Source organism: Gadus macrocephalus, chromosome 19 (assembly GCF_031168955.1).
Source record: "Gadus macrocephalus chromosome 19, ASM3116895v1".
NCBI lineage: Eukaryota > Metazoa > Chordata > Actinopteri > Gadiformes > Gadidae > Gadus > Gadus macrocephalus.
Genome location: NC_082400.1, coordinates 2,212,708 through 2,225,000, shown reverse-complemented (window position 1 = coordinate 2,225,000; position 12,293 = coordinate 2,212,708). Strand labels below are relative to the sequence as shown.

Sequence of the window (12,293 nt, the reverse complement as noted above, 5' to 3'; positions counted from 1 at the left end):
TGTTTTATGTGTGGGGGGAGGGAGTTCCAGAGCCTGGGTGCTGAACAGCTGAATGACCGGGCACCCATTCGTAATGAGTCGTGATGTGGGGATACATAGTAGTCCAGCAGAGGTTGAGCGGAGGGAGCGGGAGGGAGTGTATTCTTGGAGGAGGTCGCAGAGGTAACTGGGGGCTAGGTTGTGGAGAGCTTTGTAGGTGAGGAGTGGGTGGAGACGGTGGGTCTCCCGACCCTATGTTTTGCACCCAGTGCCTGTAGCACTTGGGAAATCTTTGTGTATACCACACTGGCGTCAAAATGTACCAGTGAGGATAAGTCGTATCCTATCTCCCAGAACACGCACTCTATCTACTGCATCTGTGTCTTCAACACGATTGTTCTCCACATCATCGGCCAAACTTCGGAGCGTATCAATAATCTCCATTACGAACAAGTGACGTAGTTGCCGCCCAGACGCTGATTGGCTGATACGTTTGCCACTTTGCATATTGACTTTTTGGATTCCTATTTGTATTCCTCTTTGGATTCCTATTTGTATTCCTCTTTGGATTCCTATTTGGATTCCTCTTTGGATTCCTCTTTGGATTCCTCTTTGGATTCCTCTTTGGATTCCGTTTTGCCAAATCTTTTGCAAAGCGTTCGTTTTGCGGATTGAAATGTCATTTGAATATCGCAACACACGGAGCGTGGCGAAGTGGATTGCAATCACGGGGACGCTATAGCTTTTCAATTTGTATAAAGGAACTCAAAGAATTTGACAAAATGTTATTCTATTTGTATTGTTAGAACTTTTGCAAATTTAATTGAGGATTGCATTGTCACTTTGCATGTTAAAATACACTTTGAATAACGTATTTACAAATTACATTATAAAATTGCATAATGAATTGTCAAATGCATAATGTAATTCCAAATTGCATTGCCATTTGAATTTTGCTACATATATGCTTCCATAGTGTACACCTAGATGTGTTCTGCATAGATCAGTCCACCAGCCTAACCAGTGGCCTGAATCAAACGTTGCTCATCTAACCGTCATACATCTAGGTGGATACGCCCACTTGTGATGTCAGAATAGGCAGGTTTTCATAACGTCTTGTAACGGCTGATCACATTCGCACCTAGTGGTATGATATGTCACCTTTGAAAAGCCTGCCTCCATGTTCATGGTAAGCTAATCAAGTGTGTTCGAGGAAAAGGATTTCCACGGTAAACGTTCAGCGTCAACGTTAGCTCACGGTTTTAGCTATGTAGTTACCTTACATACCTTTATACGGCAGTACTTCATTCACCTCTACCAAGAACCAAACCTCTAGAACAGGGTACCTTTACCCAGAGAGGTGAATAATATACACCCAAGCTGAAGTAATCCAAGTACAATGGCTAATTTAAGCCGAGGTGTAGGTCATTCCGAAGATTTCTGCAGGGCCCCACTGAGGTCCTCTGTGCTCCCCCAGATCGAGGAGCGGCGCAGTGTGGCGTCCAACGACACCAGCTGTGTGTTCCTGGTGAACCGGCCCTACGCCCTGGTCTGCTCCACCGTGGCCTTCTACGTCCCACTGGCACTCATGCTGCTCGCCTATCAGCGCATCTACGTCACCGCCATGAGCCACGCCCGCCAGATCGAGACACTGCAGCGCGCCGGCTCCGCCCCCTCTACGACCGCCCCCGCCCCCGGCCTCGCCCCTTCCTCCAGGGAGGGCTACCCGCCGCACGCCGCCGCGCAGACGTCCTCCGCCTCGCCCAACGACAAGCTCCACACGTCCAGCAGCCGCATGCGCGTGGAGACCAAGGCGGCCAAGACGCTGGCCGTCATCATGGGGTGCTTCTGCCTGTGCTGGGCACCCTTCTTCATCACCAACGTGGTGGACCCCTTCATTCAGTACTCTGTGCCCTGGCAGCTGTGGACCGCCTGGCTGTGGCTGGGCTACATCAACTCGGGCCTCAACCCCTTCCTGTACGCCTTCCTGAACCGCGCCTTCCGCCGCGCCTTCCTGGTGATCCTGTGCTGTGGGGACCAGCGCTACGCGCGGCAGGGCAGCTACTCCCACGCATACAATCTCAGGCCCTGCACCTCTGCCAACGGGACCTCTGTGGCCCTCAGGTACAGGGGCCTCTAGGGGGGTTGTGTTGGTGTGACGGGGGACCGGTGGTGGGGCAGTGTGTGTGTGTGTGTGTGTGTGTGTAGAAGGTACCTAGACGTATTCATCTTGGACTTGAAGACATGATGTGAGTGGGTGTGGGTGTTTGAGAGAGAGAGAGAGAGAGAGAGAGAGAGAGAGAGAGAGAGAGAGAGAGAGAGAGAGAGAGAGAGAGAGAGAGAGAGAGAGAGAGAGAGAGTATGAGGGAGAGAGAGAGAGGGATTTAGAGAAGCATATAATTTATCTGTGTGTGTGTGTATGTCTGTGTGTGTGTGTTTGTATGCATGTGTATACGTGTGTGTGTCTGTGTTTGTGTGTGTGTGTGTGTGTGTGTGTGTGTGTGTACGTGTGTGTGGGTGTATGCGTGTGTGTGTGTGTATGTGTGTGTGTATGTGCGTGTGTGTGTATGTATCTGTGTGTGTGTGTTTGTTTGTGTTTGTGTGCGTGTGTATATGTGTGTGTATGTGTGTGTATATGTGTGTTTGTGTGTTTCTGTGTGTGTGTCCTGCTATCTTTAGCTGATTCTCTTCAGCTGTGACTAATAAAACTAAACAGACACAATCTTTCATCACACACACAACACACACAAACACACACACACACACACACACACACACACACACACACACACACACACACACACACACACACACACACACACACACACACACACACACACACACACACACACACACACACAGCTGTCCATACAGAATGTTCCTGATTTTTTCAGTAGTTTAAGGCTTACTCCGTAGTTTCCCAGCAGTAGTAGAGCCTGTCTCTCCTGAACAGCTCTGACCCATTCATACCATAGACCCCCAACAACGCCGGGCTCATGCGGAACCAGCTACACACTGCTTTTTCTGAAACATTAGACAGTATATATCATATTATAAAGTTATAGTGTTGAAGTGTATTAACTTGATGAATGGGAACCAGATGGATCTGGTTTGCAGCAGACCTGGCCTGTGTCCAGCCAATCACATGTGTCTATCTAAAGGGGGCATGTCTGATAGGATGACAGAATAGAGGAGCGCCCAATGGGAGCGCCATGATGCCTTTAGAGCAACCAAGTTGGCTGCCACCGATGTTACACACGTTTCATTGCTCTGATTAGTTGGAGGTCAATTCAATTGCGTCCGGAGGCATTTAAATTGGTGGCCGTTGATAACGCCCCTAGGAATCCAAAGTGAACGGAGAGGTCTGGCGATGTCAGGCTAGGACAAAGGATTAGAGGATGATGATGACATCACCACTCTCCATGTCACACCAGCCAGGGGACACAGAGGCTGTGGACCCCCAGCCAGCACAGGACAACCTCTGCCTGGGTGTGTGTGTGTGTGTGTGTGTGTGTGTGTGTGTGTGTGTGTGTGTGTGTGTGTGTGTGTGTGTGTGTGTGTGTGTGTGTGTGTGTGTGTGTGTGTGTGTGTGTGTGTGTGTGTGTTTGTGTGTGTGCACTTGCCACTGTATGTGTTTACAGCTTGTTTTTCGTCTGAGGGCATGTCTTTGCAGCCATGCGTTAAGTATGAAATAAACAGGATTTTGTTTTCAACAATCTGACCTTCTGTGTCCTTGTAACCACCCGACACTCTCCCCCTCCACCCCCCCTCCTACACACACACACACACACACACACACACACACACACACACACACACACACACACACATACACACACACACACAAGCACACTCACACAAGCACATAAATACACGCACACACACATGAGCGAGTGGACAGTAGAGGGTGGGCTCACCTACCTGACCTTCAACGCGCTGATGTTGCAGGTTTGATCTTTTCACGCTCTGAGTTGTTTTCTGACGTTCCTTCCTGTACCTCAGTTCTGCAGCATGATATTGATGTAGGCGGTTCTCCACCAATCAAGCAGCATGCCTACCGGGTGAACCCGGACAAGCGGCGCCGTCTTAAGAAGGAACATGCTGGAGCACGGGATTGCTGAGCCCAGTTTGAGCTTGTGGAGTTCGCCCTGTCTCTTAGTTGACAAGGCAGATAAATCAGATCGTTTCTGTACTGACTTCCGAAAAGTGAACAATGTGACAAAGCCGGACAGTTACCCTTTGCCTAGAGTGGAGGATTGTGTAGATCGTGTTGGCAGCGCGTCGTACGTGACGAAACTCGATCTGCTAAAGGGGTATTGGCAGGTCCCGTTAACGGAACGTGCGAAGGAAATCTCAGCCTTTGTAACGCCTGATGATTTCTTGCAGTACAAGGTGATGGCTTTCGGGATGCGTAATGCGCCCGCTACGTTCCAAAGGTTAGTGAACACGGTCTTGTCGGGTGTATCTGGGTGCGAAGCCTATTTGGATGATGTGGTGGTTCATTCTGATACCTGGCAGGATCACATGGAGCAGTTAAGTGAGGTGTTTGACCGGTTGAGCAAAGCGAATCTAACGTTGAATCTGGCGAAGTGTGATTTCGGTCAGGCAACTGTTGTTTACTTGGGGAAGGTGGTGGGCCGAGGTGAAGTGCGAACGGTTCAAGCGAAAGTGGAGGCAATTCATGATTTCCCTGCTCCTGCGTCTAGGCGAGACCTGCGTTGTTTTCTGGGGATGGCGGGTTATTACAGGGGGTTCTGTAAGAACTTTTCCGCGGTTGCGGCGCCATTGACCGACCTAATAAGCCCGAAGGTCCGGTTTGTGTGGTCCGAGGGTTGCCAGTACGCATTTGAACAGATTAAAGACCTTCTGTCGAACGCCCCGGTACTTGCTGCGCCGAACTTCGAGCAGCCTTTCAAGTTAGCTATTGATGCGTGCGATGTAGGAGCAGGTGCTGTCCTGCTCCAAGATGGGGCTGATGGAGTGGAACATCCTGTGTCTTACTTTTCCAGAAAGTTTAACCGGCACCAGCGTGTTTACTCTACGATCGAGAAAGAAGCCCTCGCTATTGTGCTCGCCTTAGATCACTTTGAGGTTTATGTCGGGTCGGCAAGCGTTCCTGTTGCCATCTACACCGATCATAATCCCCTGGTGTACCTGAAATCGATGCGTAACACCAATCAAAGGCTGATGCGTTGGAGCATTTTCCTACAGGCCTTCAACGTAGTTATTAAGCATATTCGAGGCAAGGATAACGTGGTAGCAGATGCGTTGTCGCGCTTGTAAATCAGTGTCTGAGATTGTTGTGTTTTCCTTGTTTTCTGTTTTTTTGTTTGGGGAAAAAGAAAAATCAAACTAGAGGAAAACACTAACTTAGGGTGGAGGTGTTACGCGCCTCCCCTTTTTCTTCTTGTTCCACCCGCTCTATTCTCCTCTGTCCTCGCAGGTGTTCCCGATTCCTGGGGGGTGGAGCTACGGCTACTTAAGGCGTGGCCTGTGCTCCCGATGGGGTCTCTCATTCTGGCGTCTTCACGCTGACCCGAGCTGCCTTTTGAATCCTGCTTGGAGGACTGCTATCTGTTTTCGTATTTGTTTTATATAGCGGAGGATGGGAACTGTAGGGAGGAAGTGCTGGCTTCGACGGCCCAATGCGTGGCTGGCCCAGGCTTCGTCCAACCTTTTTGTTTCTTTGATGAGTGTCCTTTTTGTTGGAAGTTCTGTGAAATAAACGTCACCACTATTGTGATCGGGAACTTTGGTCTATGTATTCTTAATACGTTGCGGGCCGCCGGAACGCGAGCCGTGTTGTAAGGGTGGCCGTAACATATTTGGGCTCTGTGTGTTGTTCTTCCCAGCCAGGAGATGTGAGGCTAATCCTACTGGCCAAACATTGTCCCTGTGTCCCCTGAGAACAGGGGACCGGCAATGGGATCAAGGACCACCACTGGATGATAGTTAATCCACATTCAGAAAGCTTACATTGAGTGATTTGGTCAATGCTTTTAATAAAGTGAAGCTGAGAACTATTGAAGAGTACGATTCTGAAATACAAAGGTTTTCTCTTTTTAAAAGGCAGTACAAACAGTAGATTGTTACAGTGAATATCACACATCGCACAATGCTTTAAAAGTTCACTGCAATTTAAACTGCAGGGAGGGGGAGGAGTTGTAGGATGTATTCCCAGCGTCGGCAGTACGGCTGTAGACATGGATAACAAAGCCCGTAGGAGGCGTTTCTTCTGCTCTTGAAATGCAAGTGATTCTTTAGGACCCAACCCCAAAGCAGATCTACCTCCACTGTCTGCTCGACGGAGGGCATGTGGTCTGTGACTTGTTTCAATGTATTTTGGGTAGTACTCAATATGTCCCCGTTTCTGGTGACCTCTTGCTGGATGGAAATGTCCCTGTATAAAAATATTCAGGGCTATATATAGTCATATGATCATAATGAGATCATGGTTCTTCTTAGCCATCATATCGTTCTATAGGCTAGCTGCTAGCACACAGCTAGCGATCAAGCGTGTTTTCCCTGATCCAATTTAACCCCAATATTGTGAGTTCCGTTCCATGCTTACTTACGCTTTTCCTTGGAACATCACTTGTTAGGGAAGCAAGATGTGCTTTGTAGGACTGACTCTTCAGTAAGTTATAGAATGCAATTATGATCGATAACACTAACATAGCTTCTGGCTGTTTCTTAACTCTAAAATAATATTTTTTCAAAGACAGTAACAAATTTGTCTCTGTTTGTTCGAAGCATAGACAATATCTCCATTCGAGGTATCGCTATTTGGAGATGTTTATTAAATCCCACCAATCGTGTTTCGCCCAGTAGCTCCACACATATTAGGCTGCATCATCTGTCCTCCAGCGTTGGCTGATGGAGCGGAGGCGTTTCCATGGCTCCCAGCTGCCTGGTGTGAATTGGATTTAACATGAGGTTGGCGGCGTTGGAGGCTGCTACTGTCCGGTCCTGCGGTTGTTATCTGGACCAGGGTGCACGTGTAACCACTTCAGGCAGGGAGACATGAGGGGGCCAGCTGGGGGCTGTGAGGCTGGTAGGGATGGGTGGAATACCCCAGCTGTTCCACTCTCGCCTCTGTCTCTCTGTCTCTCTCTCTGTCTATCGCTGTGTTCCGCTCTCTCACCCTCTCTTTCTGTCTGTTGGTCTCTATCTATCTAGTCTCGCAAAGCCAGACCAAACTACAGCAAATAGAATGGTCTGGAACCAAACTATTTAGAGCCATCTATCCAGGGGGAAACTGGGCTGGCCTGTTTTTATTTCTTTAAACCAGTCACAATCGTCTAGGGCGGGACTAACCCCGGGAAGCAGCAGCGGTGTCCGTGCAAAATAGTGCCGGGGGGGGAAATTATTTTGATGGAACATCTGCACGTTCAGAGGCTGTCAGAGAGATGGCTAAATCACAACCGCAAACGCCCCAAAAAACTATTAAAGATGTATGTCGCATATGTGAAGCTCCTTTTATGGTTCAAAAGAACAAACATAATTTGTTACTTTCTCACAATGATGTCAAGACACCATACACGTTGGCCCTCGAGGAGCTCATGGGATCTGTCAAAACGACGTTTTAACATTTATATGTGGTTCTTGTAGAACGCTGTTAAAGAAATATCATAGGTGCTATTCTTTTGAAGTTCTTTGCAATTTTCGACGGAAAGAGCCAAACATGCTGTCATGTGCTGGAGGCATTAACCGTGACTACCGTGTAGGTTTCATTCATAGAACAACTGCTTTATGGATATGACGTCACAGGTATGGCACTATGGTGGCCCATACATTCATCTATCACTACATTTCCCCCTTTTAAGTCATTGAGTTATCCCATGCATTACCCAAAACAGAACAGGCATAATTTCCATAACAGGGTTACATAGAACTAGGATTTTGGGGTAGACTGCCCGCCATCCACAGCAACGTAGGGATTATTCTACCCTCAATAGTTGCTGTCCCTATTGCTCTGAAACAGTCCAAAAAGTCCATAGGTTTCCGACTTCGGCAACAGCCATTAAGATCCAATTCCATTTCGTTACTCAAAAGTGCATTTCTTCTAACAACTGTATGTCGGTATGAAAACAGTCAAAATCTCAACAATAACATTTCAACTTAATAACATAACCAATCCCTTCTTTAATTTGAAGTGTATTAAAGCAGGCCTAAGAGTTAAGTGTCCCTATACCTGTAAGGAAGTCTGACCTCACGACCTCTGGAAGTCACCTGTACCCCCCCGGCGGTGTATGCGGGGATGCATGCCCCACGGCTCGGTCTGGTGACATCTGGTCTGGTGGCTTGTCGCTGAGGGCAGGACTGGCCGCAGGAGAAGACCCGCTTGGCAGTGGTGTAGGTCTCTCAGCCTGCAGCTGCTGTTCTTCAGACGAATCTGCAGACCCCGGCAAGGCCTGCAGGTGTCTCCGGTTGAGACGCAGCACTACGCCGCTGTCCATCTTCACCAGGTACGACCGGGACTCTTTGCACCGGCCAACGACTGTAGCAGGAGTTTTCCACCCCTTATCTCCATCCATCTTGACTCTGACGTCCTGGCCCTGATGAAGTGATGGAAGTGGACATGCAGAGTGGCGGCGGTCGTAGTAGAACCGGTAGGACGACTTTGTCTGTGTGACTTTTTCCTGAACCTGTTGTCTGTCAACAGGTGCAGGCTGTAGCTTCTCTTCCAACATAGGAAGTGGAGTTCTAATGCGTCTCCCAGTCATGAGCTGAGCTGGGCTCACACCGGTTGCTGCACTAGGGGTAGCTCTGTAACACAACAGAGCGAGATGTGGATCGGGCTGCTTCAGGATGTGCTTGGCCGTCTGAACAGCCCGTTCTGCTGCACCGTTCGCCTGGGGGTAGTGAGGGCTAGTTGTAGTATGGGCAAAACCATACTTCTAACTAAAGACGGCCTCGAAGTGCCCTAATTTGTTGCATTTCCTGCATCTCTTATCTTAAGCTGGGCAGGGGCGTGCGTTCCCATGCTGACCATTGCAACGTGAACAGGCAAACTGCCTTGACTCACCCCTGATGAACTCCCCAGATGTGAACTGTGGGCCAGTGTCACTCACCAGTTCAAGTGGTGTCCCCCATCTCACGAACATGGCTTTGAGCCTGTTGATGACTTGTATGGTGGACGTTGAAGAGAGGTGAGCTATTTCAAGGTCCCTTGAGTAATAGTCCGTCACCACGAGGTAACTCTTCTTTTCCAGTTCGCATGCTGAGACTTTCTGTGTTATCTCACCACTGATGCGTGGCCACCACACTGACATCCTGGCTCGCGCACGGCACCTTGTCAGGCCCTGATGGCCTCCATGAATCTGCTCCAGTATGGCAGATCTCAGTGCAACGGGGAGGACGATCCTATCCTGATATAGCACCAGCCCATCTGTTTCGGAGAGATGAGACCTAGCAAATAAATAGGGCTCTGCATCCGGCTTCAATTCAATCTTCACAGGGTCACACTTGAACAGACCGACCCAAACACACCCTCTAGTAGATCTGATGCAACAGCATTGACTCTCATCACCAGGCCCATTCTCTTAGCGACACTGCGTCCCAGTAGATTATGTGAGTACGGCCCCCTTATAACAGTCACCCAGTACTTAGTAATGCTGTCCCTTGTATGGACTTGTGGCAAGAGCTTCCCACACATTGCACTTCACCGCCTGGGCTGGTAACGAGTGGTTTTGGCCCAGTCATGACCAATCGTGGGCGCCGCGCTAGCCTATTGAAAGCAGTCTGTGACATTACTGTGATGTCTGCACCAGTGTCTATTTTAAATTCAACAGGACTGCCATTTACATGCAATTCTCATTTTTGGAGTCAGGCTGCTCAATCACGTCTGTTGTCACCTCCATTACAGCACCAACGAAAAATGCATCTTCACTGTACTCCTCGGTACAGTGAGATGTGACATTGACTTCTTTTAGTGATTTACTTTGACAGACGGCCTCGAAGTGCCCTAATTTGTTGCATTTCCTGCATCTCTTATCTTAAGCTGGGCAGGGGCGTGCGTTCCCATGCTGACCATTGCAACGTGAACAGACTACAGAACTACACCACTGTCCCGGTCTAGTTTCGTTGCCACTCGATAGCGATCAAAACGTCGGCGCCACATCGGCCACTGACCCGGACGGATGAAATCAAACTTTTCTGGAGGTCCCAACTTCGCCATTGTCACTTAAAAAATCGTAAATCGGCCACTTCTGACACCATGTCATGTGCGGAGGCATTAACCGTGACTACCGTGTAGGTTTCATTAATAGAACAACTGCTTTATTTCTGGACAAATGGATATGACGTCACAGGTATGGCACTATGGTGGCATATATCACTACACATGCTACCTTTACAGCGCCGTCAAAGTCCTCTTCAAAACTTGCCATACTGCCTTGTTTCCGAGTTTGAGGGAGGATAGCCAGCAACAGGAAGGGGAGGAGTTTGCGTTGGTATCCAACGCGAGCGCTATAGACGCTGTCCATTTCAGCTCAGCCAGACTAGTAGCTCTCTCTCTCTCTCTCTCTCTCTCTCTCTCTCTCTCTCTCTCTCTCTCTCTCTCTCTCTCTCTCTCTCTCTCTCTCTCGCTCTCGCTCTCTCACTTTCACTCTCTCTCTCACTCTCTCTCTCTCTCTCTTTATTATTTTTTCTTTCCGATCCCTAGAATACAACAAAGTTTGCAAAACCTTTTTCTGGCAAATGGGACTGCCGCCCATGACTTCAAACAACGTAGCATACACCAGCTGGCCACTGGTCAACTCTTTAAATATTCACACAGCTCTCTACACAACAGCCATGTACTGCTGAACAGCTACGTTAATACCGGCGGCTCGCCAGATAGATGCTCCAGCAGATGGTTGTGTTCATAATAATCTTGAGCTGGGCTGACTGCAACTACAGGGACTACCTATTGCAACCATGTACAATGAAATGATTTCTGAATAAAACATTTATAGAATATATAAATGGATCCCTCGCCCCACCTGAGACCCATCAGCTTGTTTATCAACAATCTCTTCCTATTGGTCGAGGTCTAGCCGTCCTTGCTTCCTATTGGCCACATGTTCCTCGTTAGCCAATGTCTTCTTTCTTTTTGATTTGTCCTCTTTTTTATCTGTTGTGGCCCTCGTTTATGCCGCTTTTTCTCTCTTCCTTTCTCGTCCTGTCTCCCTCTCCTCTCTCTCTCTCTCTCTCTCTCTCTCTCTCTCTCTCTCTCTCTCTCTCTCTCTCCCTCCCTCCCCCTCTAAGGGGTCCTTGCTGTCTGTTTATTCTTGTTTATTCTCTCTGTTCAACGTCGTGTTGTTTCATCCGGTCCAACATGCTCAGCTCCAGTTCCTCATGTGAAGACAGATCCCAGCCTTCAGGTAAAGACAGCAGAACCCTCACAGTGGAGGAACACATCCTTCCTGTTCCTACGTGATGCCTTCTCTGGTAATGGAACCGGGTAGGTATTTGTTGTTAACCAAAACTAAATCATATTTAAAAAAGCATTTTTAGTTAACTGAAAAAATAAATACGAGACATTAGAGTTAACTTTAACTAACTGACAATGTGTTGTGTGTTAATAAAACAAACTCAAATTTCTTACATTTCTTAAACTTTCATCTTTGAAGACTTTGTACGTTTTTTTAATGTTGTACGTGAATACATTAAAATAAGATATGGTGTTTAATTTAGTTTTTATTACACATTTAATACTTTTCGATTGAAAATTAAAATGTAAAAACTATTATAAGGGCTTGAAGGGTGTGTCTTCTAAGTCAGGCTCAAATCGGCTTCTGTCAGTTTACAATGCAAAATTCCTTGCTTGGAATCATGATTTGGTTATGAAAGTGTTTCCAGAATCCAGATTCAATCTAGATTCACTAGCTTGGTGTAAACAGGGTAATCCGTGAGACACCTTGTACTACATTGTCAAGGGCGATTGGAAGTTTTCTGTTGTTGAGCAGTATAAAAATAATGGCATCATCTAGATAAATCACTGACCCCAAAACCAAGATCTAGATCATCTTGACCAGTGATTATGTAGGTCACAGATTGGCCAGGCTCAAATCGTGTGTCTTTTTGTGTGTGTGTAGATGTGTGAGTGGGTGTGTGTTTTTATTCTCTGCGGTCATCTGCTGGTCTGTGTGAGTGAGTGTGTGAGTGTGTGTGTCTCTCCAAGGTCTGTGTCTATGCATGTTCTAAATGTGGCTGTCAGTGTAATTGCAATAACAACCTTGACCTCCCAGCGACCCCAGGGATAGTCCCTCAGAACACACACTCCCCATATCTCAGAGCCGCTCCAATGTCGGAAGAAGAGGAGAAACAGC

General features: G+C 47.8%; 1 protein-coding gene across 1 annotated transcript in view; it reads left to right on the top strand.

Annotated features, from left to right (window-relative positions):
• Window positions 1-12,293, top strand: part of si:dkey-247m21.3 (5-hydroxytryptamine receptor 4) — a 53,390-nt gene that overhangs the window by 25,212 nt on the left and 15,885 nt on the right. Inside the window, exon 6 of the mRNA XM_060038103.1 lies at window positions 1,457-2,103. Coding sequence (XP_059894086.1) covers window positions 1,457-2,103 — 647 coding nt within the window. The remainder of the gene's footprint in view (window positions 1-1,456; window positions 2,104-12,293) is intronic.